Below are 27,118 nucleotides of genomic sequence, written 5' to 3'. Positions count from 1 at the left end.
CTTCAGCATTGTCCACAAGTTCTCAATGGGGTTTAAGTCAGGACTTTGGGAAGGCCATTCGAAAACCTTAATTCTAGCCTGATTTAGCCATTCCATTACTACTTTTGATGTGTGTTTGGGGTCATTGTCCTGTTGGAACACCCAACTGCGCCCAAGACCCAATCTTCGGGCTGATGACGTTAGGTTATCTTGAAGAATTTGAAGGTAATCCTCCTTCTTCATTATCCCATTTACTCTCTGTAAAGCACCAGTTCCATTGGCAGCAAAACAGCCTCACAGCATAATACTACCACCACTGTGCTTGACGGTAGGCATGGTGTACTTGGGGTTAAAGGCCTCACTTTTTCTCCTCCAAACATATTGCTGGGCAATGTGGCCAAACAGCTCGATTTTTGTTTCGTCTGACCACAGAACTTTCCTCCAGAAGGTCTTATCTTTGTCCATGTGATCAGCAGCAAATTTCAGTCGAGTCTTAAGGTGCCGCTTTTGGAGCATTGGCTTCCTTCTTGCACGGCAGCCTCTCAGTCTATGAAGATGCAAAACACGCTTGACTGTGGACACTGACACCTGTGTTCAGCAGCTTCTAATTCTTGGCAGATCTGCTTTTTGGTTATTCTCGGTTGAATCTTCACCCTCCTGACCAATTTTTTCTCAGCAGCAGGTGATAGCTTGCGTTTTCTTCCTGATCGTGGCAGTGACAAAACAGTGCCATGCACTTTATACTTACAATTGTTTGCACTGTTGCTCTTGGGACCTGCAGCTGCTTTGAAATGGCTCCAAGTGACTTTCCTGACTTGTTCAAGTCAATGATTCGCTTTTTCAGATCCATGTATGTATATTTTTGACCCAGCAGATTTGATCACTTTTTCTGTTAACCCATAATAAAGTCATAAAAGAACCAAACTTCATGAATTTTTTTTGTGACAAAGAAGTATCTGTTCCAATCACTCTATCGGAGAAAAATCAGAGTTGTAGAAATAACTGGAAACTGAAGAGAGCCATGACATTATGTTCTTCACAAGTGTATGTAAACTTTTGACCACAACTGTAGGCGTTTTTGGCCTTTTTGTACTACTATACTGTGGTCAAAACTGTGCAGTGCAGTGAAAAATAGTGGAAGAAAGTATATATACAGTATATAAACACATATATATCATTTAACACCAAAAGGGTTTGGACGATATCTCTTCGTGAGGTTAGGTATTGTACCCATCACCTTATCAAAAGTATTTACGCGCAATCAAGCTTCTTGAACACACACATCTATATACAAATTAAAAAGATAGCGGGAAAAAAAATGTCACATTGAAAAAAAATCTTTTAGAAAATATTGATAATAAACTAGTTGAGTTCAACTTTGCACTCATTTTCCCCTTGAAATTCCCGTCATACACTATGTCGCACAGCCCACTCTTCTGCCGCTTGCGCTGTCATTCTGTCATTCTTCCTAACTTGCCGACTAATCTGAAGAAAACAAAAACAAAACTGGTCCATGCTCTTCCTTGAGTTGATGAAATCATGCATTAGCTTGCGCTAAATTGAGATTTGTATTCATTCCACACACTTCAAAGTCGCTCACTCCATCCAACCGGCTGCCTGCCTCTCCTTAGGTGGCGCCTCGCTCGGCAATTTATTAAAAAAATGTTCACATTACATCCTTCCTTCTTGACCTCACAATGGCTCCTAGGATATGTAGTCTTTCGTGGTGCTTTCAGTTTTGAAAAAGGACAATATGAAGATGAAGATAAACGCATGGCCCATGCAGCATTTTAATGCTTATTCATGAGGGCAATGAAACTATAAAACTCAAATGACATTATCTCCAATTTTACCTGGTTGATTGACTTTAAGTAAAAACGGGCGTAGACCTCAACTTCCGTACTTTCAAATGCGACCAACCAGCGGCATGCGGGTGACGTAATTACAGCGTGATGAGGCTTCAAAGATGATATGCGTAATTTTATTGCCGCCGACACGTTCGGTGCTTAAGGGTTAAAAAGGTCAAAATGAGGCTCAGTAGTGTGTGTGGCCTCCGCGTGCCTGTATGACTTCTCTACAACACCTGGGCACAGAGCACAGAGCCATTGATGTAGATGCAAATTCTGGTGGTCTATGGCAAATGCCAATCGACCTCTACGGTGCTGGGCAGTGAGCACAGGACTCACTACAGGACGTCGGGCCCTCAGGCCATCCTCATGGAGGTTGTTTCTGATTGTTTGGTCAGAAACATTGACACCAGTGGTTGGCTGGAGTTGATTTTGTAGGGCTCTGGCAGTGCTCACCCTGTTCCTCCTTGAACAAAGGGGTGGATACCGATCCCGCTAAGGGTTTAAGGACCTTTTATAGCCCTGTCCAGCTCTCCTGGAGTGTACCTGTTTCTAGGAATCTCCAACAGGCCTCCAGGTTGCTCCTCAGACTGTCCAGGAGCTCAGTGATGCCCTGGTCCAGATCTGGGAGGCGATCCCCCAGGAGAACATCCACCATCTCATCAGGAGCTCACCTACGCAGAGGCCACACACTACTGAGCCTTATTTTGACTTGTTTAAAGGACATTACATCAAAATTGGATCAGCCTGTAGTGTGTTTTACCGCTCTAATTTTAAGTATAACTCCAAATTCCCACCTTCATGGGCTGATGCATTTGATTTTCATGGATATTTTTTCTGCAACTTTGTTGTCAGCACATTTAACTTTGGAAAGAACTAAGTATTTAATAATATCGATTTTAAAAATCTTGAGAGATTTAAGTGATAGAACTAAACGATGAAAACTGAAAAAAAGTTTATTTAAAAACATTTTTTTTATTAACTTTCTGTAAAATGGTAATTTTAAATAAATGCAATTTCTGTTGAGGAATAAATTAGGACACCCCTAAATCCCACTTAAAATGGCTAAAATCACACACAGGTGTTTCACATCATGTGCACATGATTAGAACATTATTACCCAGTGTTTTGAAGGAGCTGTCTGAGACCCTCCGAAAGAAGATTTTTTTTTTTTTTTTTTTTTTTCCAATAGAGTTATTTATGTCCTGGCTTTTTTCTGTGAAGAACTGAGCAATGGTTATTTGGTTGTTATCTATTTAATTAATACAGTATTATTATATTATATTATATTACATGATATTATATTATATTATATTATATTCAGGGGTGCACATAAGTGGTCCGCACATGCGTACTGGACGTAGACAAACGCGCTGGCCCTCAACGGCTTCCATACGCTTTTGCGTACCGATGGCTGACCACTCTATTTGCGGCGGACACGAGAAAATAACTTCTCAAAATGTCGATGAGGCAGGCCACACTGAGTAATTACTTCCGTGTTCCCCCACCCCCGTCAAAAGACAGACAGATGACAGAGACGTCACCGGAGCTACCGAAAAAAAGGACTTTTGCTGAAAAGTGGCTACAGGAGGTACCATGGCTAGAAGCGAATGATGCTCGCACGGAAATGCGGTACAAAATGTGCCGTGAGAATCCCAATGTCGCCGATTAGAGCAACGCATTTTATGTAGGGTCAAAGAATTTCAGCCATCCAAACTTTGAAAAGCACGAAAAAAACAGAGAGCATGTGGCAATTAAGCAAACTATCGATGTCAAACAGGACCCCACTCGCCCTATGGACATGTGGCGGAATAGGGCGGAATAAAGGTAATGAACAGCGACATGCACTGACAAACGTGTTTTTGCTCGCATTTTACAAAGCTAAACATGCACGTTCAATGAGGTCTTATGAGGAGGACATCCCACTTTTAAAAAGGCTTGGAGTTAATGTGGGAGCCGCATAATGCCCTTTATTTTGAATTGGTGCTTTTATGTTTATTTCTTTACATTTCACTTCAAAGTAATGGCAATTTTGTTGTGCCAGTTGATGTTAATCAAGCATTAACTGTTAATATAATTAATCAAAGTTAATTGGCTCTAAGTAAAGCTTGTCATAAATTTATCGCATCAGGTGGGTCGGCTCTCAAGCTCAATGAGGACCAAGTCACATCTCCAGGTCCTCCTCTGAGAACCTGGGCAAAAAAATTATGTGCACCCCTGATTATATTATATTATATTATATTATATTATATTATATTATATTAAGGGCTGTCAAAGTTATCGCGTTAACGGGCGGTAATTAATTTTTTTCATTAATCACGTTAAAATATTTGACGGAATTAACGCAAATGCCCCGCTCAAACAGATTAAAATGACAGCAGTGTCATGTCCACTTGTTACTTGTGTTTTTTGTCTCCCTCTGCTGGCGCTTGGGTGCGACTGATTTTATGCACCATGAGCATTGTGTAATTCTTGACATCAACAATGGTGAGGTTCTAGTTAATTTTTTGGATTGAAAATTTTACCAATTTTATTAAAACGAAAACATTAAGAGGGGTTTTAACATAAAATTTCTATAATTTGTACTAAAATCTATCTTTTAAGAACTACAAGTCTTTCTATCCAGGGATTGCTTTGACAGAATATTAATGTTAATGCCATCTTGTTGATTTATTGTTATAATAAACAAATACAGTACTTATGTACAGTATGTTGAATGTATATATCCGTCTTGTGTCTTATCTTTCCATTCCAACAATAATTTACAGAAAAATAAGGCATATTTTAGAGATGTTTGAATTGCGATTAATTACGATTAATTTTTAAGCTGTGATTAACTCGCTTAAAAATTTTAATCGTTTGACAGCCCTAATTATATTATATTATATTATACTATATTATATTATATCATTTTTATTTTATTTACTTTGGTTCCGTGAAGAATCCAGAAAGGGTTATTTGATTGTGGCTTTCTGAAAAACAATACATTTTTACATTTAGGCACTCCTGCAATCGTCACACTTTTTCTGTTACAAACTGACCCCGGCCCCTCATCAGAGAAGAGAAGGGTTATGTGGCCCTCACAGGAAAAAGTTTGGGGACCCCTGTTGTAAATGCTTATGAGTCTGCTAAGGGATTCGAAAGCATACAAAATCCGCCATTCCATTGTTTGGTAAATAGTATACAAGTGGAGGACATTCAAAACAACTGCCAACATGCCGAGGTCTGGCAGTCCAGGCAAGTTCACCCCGCGAGCCGAGCGCAAGATGCTAAAAGAAATCTCCAAAAATCCTAAAATGTCATCACGACACTTACAGCAGGCTTTTGCTACTGTTGATGTGAAAGTGCATGCCTCTACAATCAGAAAGATACTTCACAAGTTTAAGCTTCATGGAAGATGTGCAAGGAGAAAACCTTTTCTCTCCAAGAAGAACATGATGGCCGGACTGAAGTTTGCCAGAGTGAAAGTAAACAAAGACCAGGACTTCTGGAACAATATTCTTTGGACAGATGAATCTAAAATTGAATTATTTGCACACCAGAACAGAGGACATGTTTGGCGTAAACCCAATACAGCATTCCAGGAAACAAACCTCATACCAACTGTGAAGCATGGAGGTGGAAGTGTCATGGTTTGGGGATGCTTTGCTGCAGCAGGACCTGGCCAGCTCACCATCTTAGAATCCACCATAAATTCTATCGTGTATCAGAGCGTGCTTGAGGAACATGTGAGATCATCTGTGAAAAAAATTAAAGGTGGACTCTGCAACATGACTATGACCTAAGAGATACCAGTAAATCTACCAAGGACTGGCTGAAAAGGAAGAAATGGAGAATCCTAGAATGGCCGAGTCAAAGCCCAGATCTTAATCCCATTGAGATGCTGTGGGGTGACTTGAAACGGGCTGTACGTGCAAGAAACTCCTCAAACATCTCACAGCTGAAGGTATTCTGCATTGGGGAGTGGAGTAAACTTTCTTCAAACCTATGTCAAAGACTGGTAGATGGCTACAAAAAGTGTCTCACTAAAGTTATTTCAGACAAGGGGGTAACACTAGATATTAGGTGGTAGGTTGTCCTAACTTTTTCCTCAGAATATGCATTTTCTTTGATATACCGTATTGGCCTTAATATAAGACGGCCCTGATTATATGACGAACCCCTCTTTTTCAACACTCAAGTTTGAAAAAAGACTTTTTGAACACCAAATTAATTTTTATCAGAAAATAATTACAGTGCATCTGAAACAAATGATTATAACAATATATTTGAGAGGAAAAGCATGTTATTTTGCCTCATTCAAATCTTAATATCTGAACATTTAAATATGTAAACTAAAGTGCAATCACATTCGTAAATGAATGGCTTCAGGTTTTTGAAATGTAAATAAACCAATCTATTGTGATAAAACAACAAAATTGCAATAACTGCATTAACCATTAAAGTGAAGTGTAACTGCAACTGTCGTCTTGAACCAAATCTGAATAAGGAAAAACATTGCAATAAAATAATGCAAACTGGTTGAACTTGAGAGTAGCTGAGATCTGTCATGACCGGAAATCGCTTCAATGATATCTGGTGCCATCTAGTGTCGTGAATGGGTATAATGTCTAGACCGCGAATGTAAGACGACCCCCACATTTTCAGTCTTATTTCAATGCAAAAAAACAACGTCTTATATTCGGGCCAATACGGTATTTGGTTTAATGAGTAAAACCATGTTAATTTTTGTTGTTTATGCAATTAAATCATTTTATTTTCCAGAAATAAAGAAAAACATCAGACATTTCATGGGGTGACCTAATTTTTTTCACATAACTGTATCCATATTAGTAGGTACCATACTTTCCAGACAACAAAGCAAGCTGTATTTCAAGGCACACCTAACAATTTTAAACGAAAATGATTTTGTCTAGATGAATATATCATGGGTGCAAACAATGTAATATGGCATATTAACACAGAAAGATGTAACACCCCAAAAAAATTATTTATCAAAAATCTGTTCAACCAAATAACATCAACAAGTCGAGCTACATTTTCATTCATATGCTGCGTCCCCTTTATCCTATTCAGCATTCATTCATAATCGCCCATATAATCTTTATTATTATTGTTTTTTTGTGGCACCAAGGGTCTTTTCTTGAAAAGATGTCAGTATGTACCTGTGAGTAACTTGTATCCTGAAATGTTGCCTCAGAAATGCTCGGATACAAAATTAAGGCTGTGTTCGATGTACTGTAACAGTTTTGTTGAATAATGGAACATTCACACTACCTCTGAACAGACCCAAAGTAGTGACGTCCCTGAGATGCTGCTGGCCGCTAAGTAAAATGTATGCACGTCTGCTAATTGCAACGAGGAAGAATGGTGCTCGTTAGCCTCTAGAAATCCATACATTAACCGCTTTCTTGTTAAAGCTGCAGGGTTCAAAGCGTAGCAAAATATTAGCGGCTTATTGTTCGACAAAATAATGTAGTTATTATTGTGTTTTGCCTGTTTTTTAATCAAACTTTAGAGGTAAATATAACAAATAAATGAATAAAAAAATAAATGTTGTGTAAGCAAAACAACAACAAAAACAACAAAAATTCATTAATTTACTAACAGATTAACTCACCATGTACAAGTACTTCATCAAAGGTTTGGTTATAAGCCTCATAACATACAGTAAACAAATACATTCTTAAGTATTTTATTTTTATAGACTTTTGCACATTATTGTAAATAAAAACTATTTTCTTATTTGCAAGCCTTTCTTCCCTTGCTGAGAGATGGCAAACTTGTAAAATGGGCTTTCAAACTTGTGGCCCTCTGAGTAATATTCTGCCCTCCAGTAGGCACTGGTTTTATATGGGACAACAAGCTTCATACTGGTGAAAAAGAATCGACTGACTCCAATATTTTCCTGCATCTAATATATTTAATGTCATCTTTAGGCTGTCAGCATAGTGTGGTAGGAACACATCATTATGGCCGTCGCGCAGTCGGAGAGTGTGTATACACGCCGGCAACACGAGTCAACCAAGCTTAACTGAATCAAAACATGTAATTATTTTTTTCACCTCCACGAGCCTCCAGAGTGCGGAGGAGGAAAGATGCCGTGAGAGAATGCGTGCACACCGCACAGCCACATTTGGCAGAACGCCCACGTTTCAAGTTTACTTCACCCTGAAGCATAACAATCACAAAGATGTGCAAATGACAGATTTGCGCAGGTGGGAGACCGGATGTAGAGGCATGCCTTTTCTGACTTTAAAACACCTTACAGACGTCTTCTGGAGTCATAACTAACAACATGGCTAGAAAGTTCATGTTGAGAAGTTTGCATTGCAGACATATCAAAATAGTCAACCACAGTCTTGTTGAGTTGAAGACACCTCATCGTCACAGCTACAGCTACAGTATCAATAAATGAACTCATCTCTCAACTCTTTAATGTAATCTGATAGAAAACAATAACATCATAGCAATGTTTGTGGCTGATGCACATCAATTTGCGTGCCAACCTAAACTAACATGATTTTTTTTTTTTTTTTTAAGTTTTCTTACTCTTAAGATTTATTCACCAGATATATGAGCAGCAAATCCTAGTTGTTGCCAAGTATTTTAAACCATTGTTCCCACATTGCTCGAATAAAAACAGAATAAACTGATCTCATTGTTTGAAATTGTATAATATTCCACACGATGTTAATGAAGTTTGATTCTAAAATTCTATACTCTTTCGCTTTTATACCTTGACCACTCTACACCAATACACAACAGTACTGACTTACACAATGTTACTATTTGTATTTCCAAACGGTAATGTATATGAAAAGAGAGATTAGGGCAGGGAAGCCCAAGGTGGAAAAAAAAAAATGCCATAACTAATGCAGGATGCAATAACGTACCCCACGGCTGCGTGACGTCACCTTCGTAAACCAGAAGCAGGTCAACATAGAAGCGCGCTCGCATACAGCCAATGCTAGTACTGCTTGTTTTTTGCAGGTAATCTTTCAAAAAAGAGTAAACACTGCTGCTAAGGAACTCGTAGAAATGACTCTAGAAATTACGACCATCCATATATGAAGGATGTTTTTTTCCTGAAGCCAAAACCTCAGAGGGAAAAATGTAAACAATGGATTAACTTGTGCGGACGTCCAAAAGACCAGTTTAACGCCAGCAAAGTGAAGCTATTCACCTTCACATGCAGTTAACATTTTGCTGGGGGCCATGGTCCTACAGATCGACAATCCTGCCTCGACGAGGCAAGCGATTTTGATATTTTTACTTATTTTTTAGCACGGCAAAACGCCGTGCTGCTTCTGTCTGACAATAAATGACCTTAAAAAACTATAACTTTATTTATATTTATTTATATTTATCACCACAGTCATGTAGGCCTATTTTTCTAATATAAATTAATTAGCCATGTTTGGCCTTGGTCTTTTTGTAGTAAGCCTGTTCATGCCTATAGGTAGGCTCTCGATTTAACAGCGTTATCTTTTCTGTTGTAAAGAAACAACCTTAGTTAGGGGGAAGTGTAAATAAATTAAAAGAATTGAGATTTGTTATTAATGAAAAAATTGTGTTTGTTGGCTGTCACTGAGTAGCAATTGCAATCGCTACACAAAAATAGCAATATAAATTACCCCCAAGAACGGTAAGACACGTAAGACAAACAGAGGATACAATATATAATAAAAGACAGGGCATAGGGTGGTAAAGGATAGCTTGTTCTAACAGGAGAATGTCACCGTCAGTGTCTTAAGGCAATGCACTCAAGAAAAAGGTGTCGATAAAAAAAGCTCCTCCTGGATCAGGTTGGCTCTTTTTCCCGTCTTTTTCAGCCCTCGACAAACAGGCCATCTCTTTAACTCAACATTTGTGTGTTCTTCCACATCTTTACCAGTGAATTTGGCACCAGCTACATCATTTTCGGACAGAATTGGTAGGTTTAGCTCAGTAAACATCTCGTTTGTACACTATTTACATGCATCTATCATGAGGGACAAACGCGAGTTTGACCCCCCAAGCAACAATTGCTGAAGTCATGAATATTAATGAGCAAAGGTGACGTGTTGCGTGTGGTACACTATTAGCGTTTTCCAGACTATTAAATGAACTATTTTTCATAGTTTGGCTGGGTCTCCCAACTTATAGTAGAGTGACTTATATTGTAGTTGTTTCTTTTTTAAACTGACAGCCGCAAGAAGGGCGCTCGAGGCGTGCCCTCTATTTTCAGAGTTGTCAGAGTTGTTCAGAAGTGATACTGAAGACGGAAACTTTAATGAATTTGGAGGTGCATACAGTATATCTAGGCTGTACTTATATGAAAAACTGTTCATATTTTACCCTAACATATGCCTATTTACAGGGTTTCCCCTAGGATTTTTTAGGCTGTGTGGTGGTGGGCTGCATTGACGTCGGACAGCCCCACATGTTGTGCCACGGCGAAATTGCTTCATATCATAACTAATGAGAATTTTTTTGACATTTATTTTTTCTCCAAGAAGAATCATAACAAAGATCTATTTGAAATATTTCATTAATCAAGCTAATGACATTTCGAAACATGACGGTCTACATTTATGATGGAATATTAGGGCCAAATAAATATAAAAAATAAAGGACTACAACATTAATGTTGAACTATTGCTACGAGGGGAAAAAAAAGTATTATTACGTAGGGGTAAAGTAGCTGTAAGCCGCTATGCGCTTTACGTACATGTACCTTAGCTGGGAGCTACGACAAAGCATTAGCATAAATCATTTTATGGATAATAATTTGATGTAGATGAGGCAAGACAAAAATGTTCAACTATTACTACGAGAATGAATGTCGAATTAATAGTACGAGAATAAAAATCGTATTATTATGTAGGTCTAATGTAGCTGAATAAGCAGCTACGTACTTCACGTAGCGCGTTGCCACCTCTGTTAAAATCAGCAATATTGAAAGCATGTGTTTTAGAATCGGTTTAACAAATAAAGAAATCTTTAATATTTTGCCTCATCTGCATCAAATTATAATCAATAGAAAGGATATATGCTCATGCTTCGTCGTAGATCTCAGCTATGCTACATGCATGTAAAATGCTTAGCTGATTTCAGCTACATTACCCCTACTTAATAATACGACTGTTTTTCTAGGTAGCAATAGTACAACTTACATTTCTTTTCTTTTTTTTAATTTGGCCCTAATATCCCTTTATTGCCAAATGTATCATATTTGATACACCTAAAATTTCATGATTTTGAGAGTAATTCAGAATTTTGACATTTCATCTTGAAAAAAAAATAATGATGGATGCAAGTCAACACATCCTCTTGCAGGTTCCATGAGGAGAAAAAAACAGGATTTAGGTAGGGTTATAAATATTATAGCGCTTATTACACATATTCATTTTGACATTTCTTTTTACAAATTTGAAAAAAAGGTTTTCATTAGGACCTTGTTTTTCAAATTTTGGGATTCTCTGATAATTGCTTCATTTTGCAGGTCTTTAAGGGATATGCGCTACATTACCACAACAATAATAGTCCTTCTGTTAACGGACCCTCGTCCATAGACTACTCAATTTTTTTCGAAATACTTAAAAATACTCTGAAATTACAACCAGTGACATCAACAACGAACACATTGGTATGCTAGGACGCATCAATTGTGGTAAAACACATGCTATAAAAAATCTAAACGCCATGTCAATGTCAATATAGAGGTCGTTTTCACAGGCTTAAACAAGAATTACATTCATTAACTTGAAATACCTTTCTGTGGAATTTTCTCCCAAATTCCGACTCCGCGCCAATGTAATCAGACTCAAGCTTGGAACAGGAGAAGCGATGTGATTTTCAAAATAAAGCATGTAAAAGAACAATTTGTATTTGATGCGCTATTTCAAAATACTTCTGGCAAATAGTGCGTGAATAATGAGCTATACATATTAATCAAGACATATTGTTAGATTGTACAAATTATAAATTAAGATTGTATCTTTAAATCTTAAAACAAACAAAAACAACCCATCTCATTTGCAAGGCGTGGGGGCTTTTATCTTTGTGTGGCGGTGCGCCACAATCTTTTTAAGTGTGGGGGAAACACTGATTTAGCTTGTTGTATTTCATTTGATTGTTATTACTATGATTTATAATGTTTGTTTTTGGTTCTCTGATCAAATAAAATTCCCTGTGTGTTTTTGGCTGGTGCGACTTTTACTCTGGTTTGAATTATAGTCAGAAAAATACAGTACTGTAAATAATATAAATGGCTTAATTTAGCTATAAGAGAAAAAAACATCCATTCATCCATTTTCAACACTTCTTATCTTTGTCAGAGTTGTAGGATGCTAGAGCCAACACTGTCAGCCCAACTGGTCGGGAAGAAAAACAATCAGATCTGAAATCACACACTCATTTGCACCGAGTCACACAAGCAAAAAGAGACAGCTTTTTCAAACACCAGAGGTATATTTAAATGAGAATCAGATGAGTGACAGCAAAGTCAGGAAGATCGAGAAGATCGACAAGATCCAAGCTCTAACAGCTGTGGCACATTTTTGAAAAGAAAGCAATTGCTGTAAAGGCAGCAGGCATCATCAGCATAATTCATGCAACTCCACAGCAGCAACAGAATAAGACTTATAAGAATAAAAAGCAATGAGGAAACAGGAGAGGAATTTCCAGGAGTCGATATAGCCTAGAGGAAAGAGGAAGACATGAGGGGAAAAGTCTTGCTGTTGGCTTTGTCTCCTGCAAACGCCTTTGCCAAGTCCAAAGCCTGTCTATGTTAAAGGTTGTAAAAAGGAAGTACTGGGGAAAAAAATGAGGCTCGACATCATTGTATGAGACAAAAAGTAACAAAAAATGACAGTTGCACATACACATGAAGGGATAGGTCATGATTACCTGTTTGGCTGAGTTGAGAGGTGCTCCGGCTCTTGCGTGACATGCCAACCATGGCCTGCATTTTGGCACCAATGCTGGAGCGCCTCTTCTTGTCGTCAGTGCCTACCGTACCGACCGCAGTGTCCGACTGGCTGCCGTCTGTCTTTTCCAGGTTACACATGTCACCGCTGATGCTGGTGCTCTTAGTCATATTCACGCCGCCCGTTGAGCCCATCTGCCTGTTTTTCATTTTGGATGCAAAGTCACTGTCAGCCACCACCATTGACAGGGGAGGCAGAAAAGAGAACAGGCCAAAGGACAGGTTGAGGCCAGCAGAAAGGATGGGAGAGGTAAAGTGAAGGAAAGGATGAAAGCAGAAGGGCAGGTGACAGGAGAGCGAGAGGAGATGGGGAGGTGTGGGATAAAAAGGAGAAAAGGACAGTTCAGGTACAGGAATTCATGACTTACAGTATAGATGAGTTACGGGCTCAAAGTGTGTGTGTGCATGCTGAAGGAGTGTGTATGTTGAGTGAATTTGACATGTTTAACAACATCATGTGAATTACATGATGCCACTTGGTACTTCACTTTCTCATAGTCATACCTTACAATAATCTGCACACTGGTCTGTCATGAGACTTTAGTCTCTAGTCATGTACTCCCTATCTAGGCCACATCCCAAATTAAGGTTCTCTATTAGCTCATCGGGTTACGCTATATTTAAGAGACAAATTATATTTTGTCTCAAAGGATTTCAATGACTAATGAGAGCACTCGATGTACTGGTCATAATTCAGAATGTTAAACTTTAGCTACATTTTAAAGAGAATTTAAGGACCGACATGAGGTTTGGCTGTGAAGTGTATTAATTACTTGAAATGAGTTTGGTACATTTGTATTTATAGAATATGTACCAGGGGTCGACAATATAAATGGCCCGGTGGCCCGGATGTACTTTTAAAACTGTCAGGCCCACCACTATGCTCCAACCACTGGCTTGATGGGGCTAGTAAAATAATGTGTCAATTAAAAAAATGTTATTTCTAGGGCTGTCAAAATTATCGCGTTAACGAGCGGTAATTCATTTTTTAAATTAATCCCGTTAAAATATTTGACGCAATTAACGCACAAATGCCCCGCTCAGACAGATTAAAATGAGAGCACAGTGAAAGGTGTACTTTTGTGTTTTTCGGAGTTTTGCCGCCCTCTGCTGGCGCTTGGGTGCGACTGATTTTATAGGCTTCAGCACCCATAAGCATTGTGTAAGTAATTATTGACATCAACAATGGCGGGCTACTAATTTATTTTTTGATTGAAAATTTTACAAATTTTATTAAAACGAAAACATGAAGAGGGGTTTTGATATAAAATTTCTATAACTTGTACAAACATTTATCTTTTAAAAACTACAAGTCTTTCTATCCATGGATCGCTTTAACAGAATGTTAATAATGGTAATGCCATCTTGTTGATTTATTGTTATAATAAAGAAATACAGTACTTATGTTGAATGTATATATCCATCTTGTTTATCTTTCCATTCCAACAATAATTTACAGAAAAATATGGCAAATTTTATAGATGGTTTGAATTGCGATTAATTGCGATTAATTACGAGTAATTATTTTTTAAGCTGTAATTAACTCGATTAAAAATGTTAATCGTTTGACACCCCTAGTTATTTCACATTAATTCCCAGTGGTTCTGTGTTTTGATGACGTTACACAATCCCGATCAAAGACAACCTTAAAGTCTATGCAGCCAGTCGTTGTTCTCCGTGGGCGTAAATAAACCTCATCTGCTCGCTCGCTCCCACATGAACGCGCACAACCTGATTACTGCTGCTAATTGATTGTCAGCATCTCAGTACCCACTTAACATTATACTACAAGACGACAGGTTTCTGAAACCCCCAGCACCCGGCTGAGCACCGGGAAAAAAGACCACTCCAGAAAAAAAGAGTCCCCGGAGGGAAAGCAAAATCCAATATGTAACGAAAATGGAAAAATGAAAAGTTTCAGCCCAGTGGCGAGACCACTGGAATTGGCTTGGCTACGATCAGACAAATAACGAGGTTTACTGTGAGGTGTGCGGATCAATGCCCACATATGCAGACAGGTAAGTTAGAGAAAAGTTAACAAGTGTGAAACCTATGGTATGAAGATATTATGTGATAATTCATCCGCGTGACTATAGAGAAAATAATATCGTCATAACGATGGTCTAGCTTGAAAATTGTTAGCCATAATTGCCTTAGTCATCCCTTTGACTTCTAAATGAGTGCCATGACAACTGGGATGGGGGAGACTTCCAAAGGGTGGGAAGGGGGGGACAGGAAAGCTTCACCTTGGCACGGGGCTCTCCCGCAAGCCCGCCGCCCCCTGGAAAATTTTTGTCTGTGTTTCTCGAAAACCTTAAAATATGTGTAAGTGGTCAGTAGAGTCGATTTGGGTTTATTCATGTATACTGGAGTGATAATCGAATGATTATGGAATTGGAATAGGAGAATTTGCACTAGATTTGGGTTCATTCATGTCTACTGGAATGATTATGGAATTGGAATTGGTATTTGCACTAGATTCATGTTTTTGCACTGTTTGCTGCACTTTTCATTCAATCTACCTAAAATATATAGATATATATTCTTGTTATTCAAGGAAATTGTTATTTTTTATGATTATTGGGATCAATAAGTGATGCGTTGACTTGGGCCAGTGGTTTTGGTAGTGGGGTCAGTGAACTTCTAATTTCCCTTATTGTCTACCCCTGTGTACGATATTCAGATCAGGTCAACTTGAAAAGGGCAAATTCCTATCAATCATCATTCATTCATCATCGGAATTGTAAAGACTGTCATATTCACTTGTGAAAATGAAATTCCACTGAAGTTTGGTTGAATTTAGATTTCATTTTAGTTGCCTGCTTCCCGTGAAATAAGACAGATGTCCTCACTATGGACAACACGAAGGTTGGCTCTGTGTTTTAAAAATGTTTATGTTAGTCTACCCTTTACATATAAATATTGGATACTTCATCAGTACCTTGGATTATTAAATACAGATATCATGACCATTTAATTGGAAATTGTTTGGAGAAGTATTGGCTAAGGACAAAACAGCTCTGCGGTATGTTGAGAGGCTTTCAAACACATGGCTCATCTAATGAAAGATACTTTGCGGTTGCATAAACAGCGCACAATGTCCCCAACGCATTGAATGAACACCCTGTTCAAATGCTAGGTTTTTGTACTTGTTACGTGCCGCTGTCAGCGGCATTGATTTATGTCAGTTCACATTCTGTTTTATTTTGCTGGGTTCCTTTTTGTTACTGTGTTCACCTTTGTCAGTCTTGTCTTCCCCTTAATAACCTGAATGCCCACACCTGTGCATCATTAGCCCTAATCCTTATATTCCCTTCTTGCCAGTGCGTCATTCATGTAAAGCTGTCGGAAGCCAAAGACCGTCTACAGTTAAGTTTGTTCTTGTCATGTTTTTTGTAGGGCTGTCAAAATTATCGCGTTAACGCGCGGTAATTAATTTTTTTAATTAATCACGTTAAAATATTTGACGCAATTAACGCACATGTCCCGTTCAGAAAGTATTCTGCCTTTTGGTAAGTTTTATAGCAAGACATTTTGTGCTGTCCAACAGCGAACTCTTGTGGTCGCTTTGCGACATGGTTTATTGTTTTCTTTCCAGTTCATTATGGCTGCACGATGTCTCGGGCTGATAATGTTGTGCTTATATGATCCTTGGACAAGATTTGTCCGTAAGTATGGTTGTTGTAAAGAATGTACATATTATGTTAGTAAGCGAAATGTTATATTTTTTTGTATGAGACGCTTTTTGTTTATGTTTAGTGAACCTGTATAGCGTGCTAAGCTAACGTTGTTGATAACGCAATGCTTGTGTACTTTTTTTTTGTAGTTTTACGACGGTCTAAAGAGGACAATGGTTTGAGGCCATTTTATTAATAAATCAGATGAAAAAGGAAGAAGTCTAATTATTAAGGCGTCGTTCACTAGCTGTCTAGCTTTGGAAAAAGTAGACGTTTCAGAGTGAGGACAGGGACAGCATAGACAGATTTAAATGACAGTAGAGTGAAATGCCCACTACAGTCCTTTTGTACCGTATGTTGAATGTATATATCCATCTTGTGTCTTATCTTTCCCTTCCAACAATTTATTTTATAGAATATATACATAATTTACATAAAAAAAAGGGCATATTTTATAGATGGTTTGAATTGCGATTAATTGCGATTAATTACGATTAATTAATTTTTAAGCTGTAATTAACTCGATTAATAATTTTAATCGTTTGACAGCCCTAGTTTTTTGTGTTCCAAGTCTACATTGCCGAAGATCTGTTGTCGTTGTTGTTAAATAAAACTGTCATTGAAACCTGGATCTCTCCCATTGTCTCTTGCATTTGAGTCTAGCCGTGTGTGCCCCCCACTGGGACAGTACTATACAAAAGCAAAACAAGACTTTGTCTACATTTACATAACCCAATAACTACGGTTTTGTCCCAATCACATATTTTTATACCTGAGTCTAAGTCACCTGATTTTGAGAATCTGCCTATACCAAGTCCTAATCGGAAACCGATTTTTTTTTTTTTTTCAAACAAAGATTTTAAACATGTTACTGTCCCACCATGCCACCCTTCATAATGTGAATTATTTTCAAACATGAATAACGTAGAAGAATGCTTGTCTTTATTAGATGCTTCATTGAGTGAGTCCACTCAAATCTGCTCATGCTGCTGACACCAGCCTCTCACTTGCACAATGAGTTGCCTCAGAACACTACTGTTAGTGTGTAACAAGCTAAACGATGATTGACACATCTGCGCCTTTGATCGTGCAAGTACCAAGCTTCTCTGGAAAGATCAAAGCTACAAACCTGTTAATCATCGTTAACTTTAACTAGCAAACTCCAGTGCACTGCTGACCAAGAAATGCAGCAGGATCGAGAGTGAGAGGCTGTACGAGAATGAAGCAGAAAAACTAATATTTTTTTCATTAAAAACCCAAACCTTTTCGCCCGATATCGATTCTTTGAAAAATTGCGCGATCAGCCCGAATTGCGATTACGTGATCGGATCAGGACATTCCTACCCATAACTCTTTCACAATTGGGTAGCAGTAACCTGGTTAGGCACATACATGTAAACCAATGAAAAATAATCAATATGCTCCAATTCCATGTTACGCATGGGTGAAGCGTTTTCTACCCTGTGTATTTGACTATATTTACAACTGTCGGGCGTTTCCCTATAACATAATAATATGTTCTGTGCATGCTTCATATGCTAGGAATCTTGTTTTTCTTTGAGTTGCTGGTGCTTATGAACAATCAAAGGAGTGAGTTGTACTTATTTAAGAATTGCATTTGTTTGATTTCAACAACAACAACAACAACAAAAAACTAATAAACCCTTCTTAAATTTCAGATATCTATTTCTAAATAACTGGCCTGATAAAACTAGCTTGAAAATTGAAATCACCAAAAAGGAGAAAAAATATGACAATATTGTGCTAGTATAGCTCTTTGCTTAAAATGTAAAAAAAATTGTGTCTAGTTTTGAAGACATTTGAATGAGCTAACAATTAACTTCTATATTAGCTATGGATAAGACTAAATGTCAACCGATATTTCGGCCGGCATATATCGGTCCGATATATGGACTTTTTCCAACATCGGTGATCGGCCGATTAGTAAAAAATAAGCCGATAAAAAAGGATTTTGATCAGGCATCTGTGTGGGCAACTGTGGCCGCCGCTAACTGACGGTAGGACATCAGAAAGACCCTACAGTAGCTTGAAGGAAGGCTGCTACAGGAAGTTTCAGGCTTGCCTGTTTAGTAAATATTGTAAGATTTTTTTTTTTATCTTGCATGAGAGAATATGCGATTTTGGTTTGGTCTTTTAAGGTGTTTACTGAGTGATCCTTACATTCTAAATGTAACTTGTAGCATTTGCGTTAGCATTAGCTTTAGCATGGCGAGCGTCCTCTTAAACTCTCACTTGTTTACATCTCGTCGTGACCATCCTGGTGTGTATAAACATAAAAAGAAGTGCTGTGTTCGTTGGTTTGGTAGCACTGGACCAAATAAATCTTTGAAATCTCAAGTCATCATTGTAAATTTGAAGCTGTTGAATCATTTTTTTAAATTGCGTTTCATAATCTATGTGCTTTAAAAATAAAAAGTATCAAATATAGTCAAATATCGGCTTACAAAACCAGCTTTGGATATCGGCCATTGGCTGAAAATATTTTTAGATATTGGCATCGGCATTTTAAAATCCCATATCGGTCAACCTCTATACTATAGAATATAGACTATAGATCCAAGTTGAACTAGATTCATTTTTTTAATTATACGAAATTTTCATTTTGTGTGAATTTGTGATGAATTTGTAATGAATGCAGTCATTATGAACGGACAGTAAAAGTGTGACTGGATAAGCCGGCAAAAGTGAAAGCCAGTGGCATAAACCCCTTGAGTCCCTGTTCTTGAAAACACTGGTCTGAACGCTTACTCACATGAATGAACCGTTGTTTGGTGTCTCTGCGAAACAGAAGTTCTCATAAGACTAAAAACACATTTGGTTCTTACGGTGTTTGCGCACCTAGCCAATGTGAGCAGGCCCATTTAATGTGTAGTAGATGTGTATTTACACTGTGACCTGAATACATAGGGGATGAGTCACTAGTAAATGTACCTTGCAGCGATGTTTCTGTTAAATCACTCTGCTTCAGTGCTTTCATGGTTTGAGCACGGCTGAGCAATGAACATTTTATAATTTGAGGCAAGCTGTCTCCTGCTTTTAATTATACATATTTGCCCAATATCTGGTATTAAAATGTTAATCTTTAAGCTCTGAATGAGGTATTGTTTTGTCTGTGCACTAAGGTACTTCATTTCTTTTGTTTGCTAAGTGTGCCAATGTGATCGCTTGCTTTTCTACATTGTGTACAGTTAAAACCAAACATAAAAATCTTAATGTTGTGAAGTCAAACAAATAGATTACAATTCTATATAATAGTAAACAGTTTTGCTTTATTTTTTTTTAAACAGTGTACTTTTTTTAATAAATAAATTTGGTGTCTATATCTACTAGGGGTGTAACGGTACACTCAAATGTAATTGTGGGTCGGTTCAGTTTCTTGAAGCGATTGGTTTGGTTAATTAAAAAAAAAAAAAAAAACTAAAAAGGCTTTTTAATAAATAAATAAATACATTTATTAAACAATAGAACTTGTTTATATATATATATATATATATATATATATATATATATATATATATATATATATATATATATATATACTTAAAAGCAACCCATGTGGGTGATAATTCAAATAAATCACACTCTAAATAAAAATGAATAAATAAATAAAGCTGTAAAATTAAAAAAAAAATAAAATGTGTTAACAGCCTGAACATGACCGATGTAACTATTCAAGCTAACTATTCTTTTTAGGATAGAAAGATGAATCTACATTTTCTGCAGAAATCACAAATAACAAGGTTGCAGCCGCAATATCATGCTGATTTTCTTAGGTATAGATGCAACATTCATTGGTAAATGGTGTTAAATGTGTTTCCTGCAGCATACATAATTTCCATAGAGCAATGTCAACACACAACTTTGATTCTATCCAGTGGCCAAAAAGTGTTCCCAAATAGGAGACTGTAATGAGGTGAGGGTCTTCTAGCCTAGGCGTTTCGTTTAAATTTGTCACACCTGCAAGCTACTGTTCCATAGCCTACTTGGTTAATATTGTCCGACACTTAAAGGTGGCTGTGCGAAAACTCCTCCAGGACTTGGGTTCTGCACTGAATGCTTAGATCACGCAGTAATAAAAAAAATTGACAAAAAAATCTATAAAACCTAACCAAAATGGTACACAATTGAAATGAACTGAACATGCAAAACCGAAACGATTCAATACAGCCATGTGAACCATTACACCTCTAGTTTTATATCTATCTACATGAACATGTTAGTAAACCTCCACTAATAAAAACCAACCCTCCCAAATTTGATTAATAATTGATTAAATATGGAAATACTGGAACCTTCAACATAATGTTTTGTACCACAAACTGTTCTGGCAATCACAGCAATTAACCAATTTCTGTTTATCTTAATGTTACTTCTGTATCTGTCGACAGGTATTTTTGCTAACTTGTGAGCAATCTTCTACAGCTGTCTTAGGTTTGAAATATGTCTTAACAGCACATCTCATTTCTTTCTTCTGAGGTTTAATTGGATGAAGGCCTTAATTCCACTCCAGATAATTCCAATGTTTACTTCTCACTAGGGTTGGGCATCGAGCATCGATGGAACCCGGTTCTAACACTCCGGTTCTCCCAGACCCGTTCGAAATTTTAAATTTCGTTTCAATTTTTCGATGCCCTGACCGCAGAGCGGGGAAAAAATGCTGCCAAAAACCATGAAGAAGAAGCCACAAGTAGCGCATGTTTGTGCATTGCAATTTGATTACAACCATGGATACGGTGCAGCGGCGCTCAAAAGTTTGGCTTAACTTGTGACCAGTTAGCTCAGTAAGTAAGTAAAACAATACATTACGTCTGTCTTCTGCTGTCCCAGCAACGCGACCCCGGATTAAGCAGTAGATGATGGATGGAATAGTATGAGAATAAATCGTATTATTATGTCGGGCTATGATCGATACCACATGTATATAGAACTACATGGGAAATGACAGACTCAGCGGCGTTAGAACATATAAAGAGAACTAGATGCGAAATGACAGACTCGCTGACGTTAGTGAATAGCAGCCATCTTAAAGCAGTAGACGCCTCCGTTGAAATCAACAGTATGGAAAGGATTTTTGTTTTGGAATCTGTTGTGTTGCTTATTTAGAAAGAAGCAGCCATTTGAAGCATTTGATTACTTTTCAATGAACTCGTAGCAGTGAAAACATAGCATCACATCACAAAGCATCCTAGCCAGACGCTCTCCTCTCTTCTTCTCCGCACTATACGTAAATACTCCTACAGCGCCACTTACTGGCCTAACTGGTACTGTCACAACATAAACATTGCACGTGTCTGTAAACACAACAGAATCGGTTTGACAAGTAAGGAAACATTATTTTCCCTCATATACATAAATTGAATTGAATTGAAAAAAAAAAAAAAAAAAAATTATAATCAATAGAAGAATTTATACTAATGCTTCATTTAAACTCCCAGCTAAGGTACATGTATGGCAAAAGAATATAAGTAAATGTTTTATCTGTGAGCTTTTGAAAAATAAACAAATCTTTGTGAAAGTGCATTCCTGTGGAAAGAACCTTCACCACATTCAAGTTCAAAGACTATATTTATATACAAGTTAAAAATAACCCTAAAAGAAGTTCATATAATTAATAAATTTCATATTAATTGTATTAATAATTAATAATAATGCATTTTAAATTCATATAAATAATAATAGTAATAAATTTTAAATTCATATAATAAAAAAAATTGAAAAAGTTAAGACATTAATATAAACTAACACATTTTTAAAATATATATTTTTTGACCCTTCTTTCTTTTTTTTTTTTTTTTTACCCTGACTCATAAAGGAATCGGAATCGAGAATCGTACGGAACCGGAATCGAAACGTGGAACCGGAATTGTTCAATTTGAAAAGATGCCCAACCCTAGTTCTCACATATTGAAGAATATTTTTAGGGTTACATTTTGGGTGTCAATCCTGTTGGATGGCTCACGAGCTGTGACTGAAACCAAAATTTGTGACCGTGGGCAGCAAATTTCGCAGAAAATTTTGCTTCAGATTGCTTTGATCGTATTGATATTTTTGTAATGATCTAAATCTATAGATGTTAAACACAGTCTTGAAATGTTTCCCTTCCAACCCAAATGTATACTGTAGCTGTCATGAAGGAGGCTGTCTAATGACTGTTAAAAGCAGGATACACACAGCTCACTTTCAGTAAAGTAAAATTCAAAATGGTGTCACTACAAATATTAGTCTAGGAATATATTTGTTTTTTTCCCCTCTTCTTTTTATTATATTTCTTTTTACATGTTGTCACAAACCTCTTTCACTTTCCTGAAAGTGAACTGGCAGGCAATAAAAATGGCTGTAGCAGTATTGGAATATAAATCTGGGATATTTGGGGTAATGTTGAAGAGTATTAAGGAATATAGAAATGGCATGCACACAGTAACATTGAGGAACTAATGACACTACATAGTCAACATCGAGCAGCGAGAAGCACAGATAAAACAGTGAAGCAACACATAGTGCATGCAGCCATTTAAAGTAAAAACAAGGGACACCTGTCTATATTCTAGAATGCTCATTTACAATAAACCTATACATGAAAAACACCATCTACTTTGTCTACTTAATTCATTTTACTGAGTATGAATCTTTCCGTCAGATGTTTTTTTGAGGTCAGCCTGTCAGACGCTGGTGCCTTGTAAAGCCCATAAAAGAGGGCATTGCTTTTATCTTAATTGGGTTTGCTCAAGTCCAAGGAGATACTAAGCACTACTTGTGTTAGTAGTAGAACTAAGTGGCTCCTGCTGTGAATTTCACTTGATAATTGGGACACTGTAGCCTTTCTATAGAACATGACATACTTTTTCTTTCTGTCATACACGAATGCTCTCTTGAGACAAGAGTAAAGGGGATGTAGTTGATTGCATTGTACTCAAAATAACTTTGCTCTGACACACAAGCTCTTGCAAGGGGATTGTCTGAGAACTAGTAAAATATCCCCATATGAACTTTGAGAGAGGCAAATTTAAATTTGTTTCAATCACAATCTCCTGAGAGCTGAAAAACATACATACTGGTACGTACTTTAGGTACAGTACAGTATATACGGTACATATGGCGGATTGATGGTGCTTTACAGGTTCTCACAATAACACCAAAGACAAATGAGAGATCTCTCTTCCACTTATACCATACTTACAGTGGACTCCCACAAATAGGGAAGATAAAAAGTCCAGAGGGCCATTGAAATTGCATTGAAAAGAAAAAGTTCCAAACCCTAGAAATAATTGTATAAGTGCTTATAAAGCACCTCTTTATTGTACCTCTGTTAAATCGGTCCCCCATCAGACACAAATTTATATAAAAATGATGTAAATAGTTTGTGCTACGTTTGTGTTTGTTTGTGCTATCGTTTCTTTTATAGGTCAATCAGACGTCAACCAGCCCCCCCATTTTGATTATGAAAGGCTAAAAATGGTGTCAATCGTTTATGCTTCGTTTATGCTGTAAAAAAAATTGTTTATGCTACTATCGTTTTTGAGATATTGAGATATTAATTTCAAGTGATGGTTGTCACGTAGACCCCCTTTTATTGCAAAATGGACCCGGAATTGTGCTATTCGTATATGCTACGTGCTGCTATTGTTTAATAGATATTGAGATATTAATTTCGAGTGATGATGTCACTTGCAGCTTTTCCGTATCCAACTCCAACAGCTGATGCAGTGTCTCAACAACTAGCACAAACATAGTACAAATGAATGGCACCCCTTCGGGTTCATTTTGCAGTAAAAGGTGGGGTGCGAGTCATGTCATCACTCGAAACGATAGCAGCACAAACAAAGAATAAACGATTGACACAATTTTTAGCTATTTTTAATCGAAATGGAGAGCTGGTTGACCTCAGATTAGAAATAATTGTAACTATCTCAAAACCGATAGCGGCACAAACAAAACTTTTTACAGCACGACTATGTGCTGCTTCACGTAAATTTCGATAATTTTGCAACGTTGCGAAAAAACGTTACAAAATGGCTCAGTGGCGCCCCCTTAAATTTTTCACAAAGGCATCTCCTATTAGGTTTTTTCAATGTAAAGCGATGAAATTCGGGCAGTTGACACGTTGTGCAAAACTGCTCCAAAAAGTCTATTGCACCTATATACCCTACTCACCCTACTGTCCGTCAGCTCGTCATGTTTACGCATTACCGCTACGTAAATTCCTCCTATTATGGCGTGTTTTTCTGCTCGTTAACATTAATAATCAAAATGGTGAAGGCGTGTGTGGCGGTTGGTTGCAGTAACAGACAAGATAGACGGAGAGACTTAAAGTTCTACCGTATTCCGAGAGACCCGGAGAGGAGAGCGAGATGGACTGCTGCAATTCGACGAGAAAACTGGGCACCAAACGATCACCACAGACTATGTAGTAGTCATTTTATACCTGGTAAGATGCATTTAATATATATTTAGAGGGTTTTGGGCTGACAACCACAATTAAGATCATTGCGAGGCTAATCGCCAACAACATACAGTTTCAAATTCAAGATGCTTATTTCTTCCACCATCATTATTTTTTGAATAATATTTAGCTGGTAACAAGGGAAATAAGCTGGCCTCGTCTACGGATCATCAGTTAAACAGGGGTGTCCAAACTTTTTGCAAAGGGGGCCAGATTTGGTGTGGTAAAAATGTGGGGGGCTACCTTGGCTGATTTACGTAGTACAATATATTTAAACAAATTTTAGCAAGCCCTTCTGTGTGTCACATTTGCTTTATTTTTTTTTTTTTTATTCATAATTTCAACAATCTCGCCTTTGTGGCGTTCTCTTTCGACACTCGGGCTCTTGCGAAATACTGCTGCTGTGAAATTAAACTAGCTTCAAGTCGCTATAATTTCTCGCTGCGTATCTTCCTTGTAATGTTGTCGTACATGTCAGCGTGTCTTTGAAAACAGCGACTGTCTATTTGCAAATGAGGCAGACACAGTTGTTGCGTATTGTATTGAAGAAATAGTCCAATATCCACCTATCCTTGAAGCGTCGGCCATCGCAGTCAACTTTTTTTTTTTTTTATTGATTGTCACCATTTTAGAAATTTGAAAGTAAAGGGTCACATGGGGTAATGTTGCTTAGAATGCTGCTCTTAAAGTTTTTCAAAGTTTCGTGAGAATAGGGTGAGTTTCTGTGGACAAGATAGTTGTAGATATCAGGGTAGCAGATGTCAGGCAGAGACGGCGAAGACAGCGGGTCGAAAAATATCGATTTAGGCATCAAATATGGATCTGGCGAATGGATAAACTGAAGCTTTTCCACATAACGCCTTTTATGCAACGCATTCAATGAGTTTACAGCGTCTGAAAGCACCGGGGCTTCCATGTATTGCACTATAATTTGCACGACAAATTGAAACCATTGAGAATACGGATAAACAATGACGGACAACATGAGATATGACGTCTTAACTGATCAAAATGTTGTTTTCGTTCAGGGCCTAACCTGGGCGGGGATCTAAAGTTAGCCATTTTTTTGGCAACACGCCAAATTCAGTAAATGACTAATAAGTCCCTGATACAAGGTTCAATCTTTTTTTATCTGGCAGGCATGTGAGGTATCCCAGCCTGAACACGACTGCATTGAAATATCAACCATTAGGCCTGGCCCCCTGATTTTTTTATTAATCTGCGTCTGATAGGAGGGCGATTTCACAGAGGTCTGAATTGTAGGCTGCTAAATATAAGATCAAAATTAAAGAAAAAAAATACATTAAATAAAAAGAAAAATATTGCTATTATAACATTTAAAACATTTCTAAAGCATTGTTTTTTAAATATTGGGGTGAAAAAAAAATCTTTTAATTAAGAATACAGTAGACGTGTGGGTCCCAAACCACGAATATGCAGGGGTCTCCTGTATTTATTGGGCTTTAACCTCACCCATGCCTACCTCTATCTTCAAGATTGTCGGGTAAGCATGCACAATGGTGATGCTTCACATTCTATAAGTGTACAGAAGGGAATATGGAGGTTTATACTATATTGATTAGTAGTCTGCAGTTAGAGGCTGCCAAACGTGTTACCTGAGGTCAGTCTCTGAGATACTCCTCTGGTGCAAGTCGTCTTCGTTCATCATTTCTTCATGATGCTGCTTGTCTTTTTCTACTCTGTCCCCTGATCCCTTCTGCTCTCCCTGCACAACCCCCTCTTTACTGACCCCTTTCCCTTCACCTCTCCTGTCTGTCTCTTCCTCTTCTAGAACTTCATCTAAATGCTCATCCCCCTCCTGCGACTGGCTCCTTGATAGCAAATGGCTGTTGACGGAGACAGAAGCAAGACAGCAGCACATGCACAGCAGAAAGAAAGCCAAACAAAAGCATGAGACGTGTCAAATGACAAAAATAAAGCCCAAACACAGAAATACAGTGAGCAGCCAAGATCAAAAGCAGACACAGCAATAACAGAAAACAGAAATGTAGATCCCTACGTGTCATGCGAGATAATTTAGTACGGACCAAAATGATGCAAAGTGTTTTGTTCTGTTCAACAATTGTGACTAGTGGTGGACAAGCTTCTCTCACAGCTTGAAAGCAGCAGAGTTCAACCATTTGGTTCAAGATTTTTCTACAACAGAGCCAAACCTGAACTC

At 37.6% G+C, this 27,118-nt stretch overlaps 1 protein-coding gene across 29 annotated transcripts in view; it reads right to left on the bottom strand.

The window, feature by feature from the left end:
- The window catches only part of rims2a (regulating synaptic membrane exocytosis 2a), a 253,884-nt gene that overhangs the window by 17,095 nt on the left and 209,671 nt on the right, over window positions 1-27,118 (bottom strand). For 24 of the 29 annotated variants that reach the window (XM_057834860.1, XM_057834861.1, XM_057834866.1 and 21 more), the window contains 2 exons: window positions 26,553-26,783; window positions 12,720-12,937 (listed from right to left, as the gene is read on the bottom strand). In XM_057834860.1, the coding sequence (XP_057690843.1) occupies window positions 12,720-12,937; window positions 26,553-26,783 (449 nt within the window). Of the gene's footprint in view, window positions 1-754; window positions 794-2,589; window positions 2,594-12,719; window positions 12,965-26,552; window positions 26,784-27,118 lie in introns of all 29 variants that reach the window. The other 5 variants (XM_057834865.1, XM_057834881.1, XM_057834880.1 and 2 more) reach the window with 3 other exon arrangements.

The sequence above is a fragment of the Corythoichthys intestinalis genome, chromosome 4 (genome assembly GCF_030265065.1).
Source record: "Corythoichthys intestinalis isolate RoL2023-P3 chromosome 4, ASM3026506v1, whole genome shotgun sequence".
Classification (NCBI taxonomy): Eukaryota; Metazoa; Chordata; class Actinopteri; order Syngnathiformes; family Syngnathidae; genus Corythoichthys; species Corythoichthys intestinalis.
The sequence above is the reverse complement of the archived record's forward strand: the minus strand, read 5'-3'. Positions and strand labels throughout refer to the sequence as shown.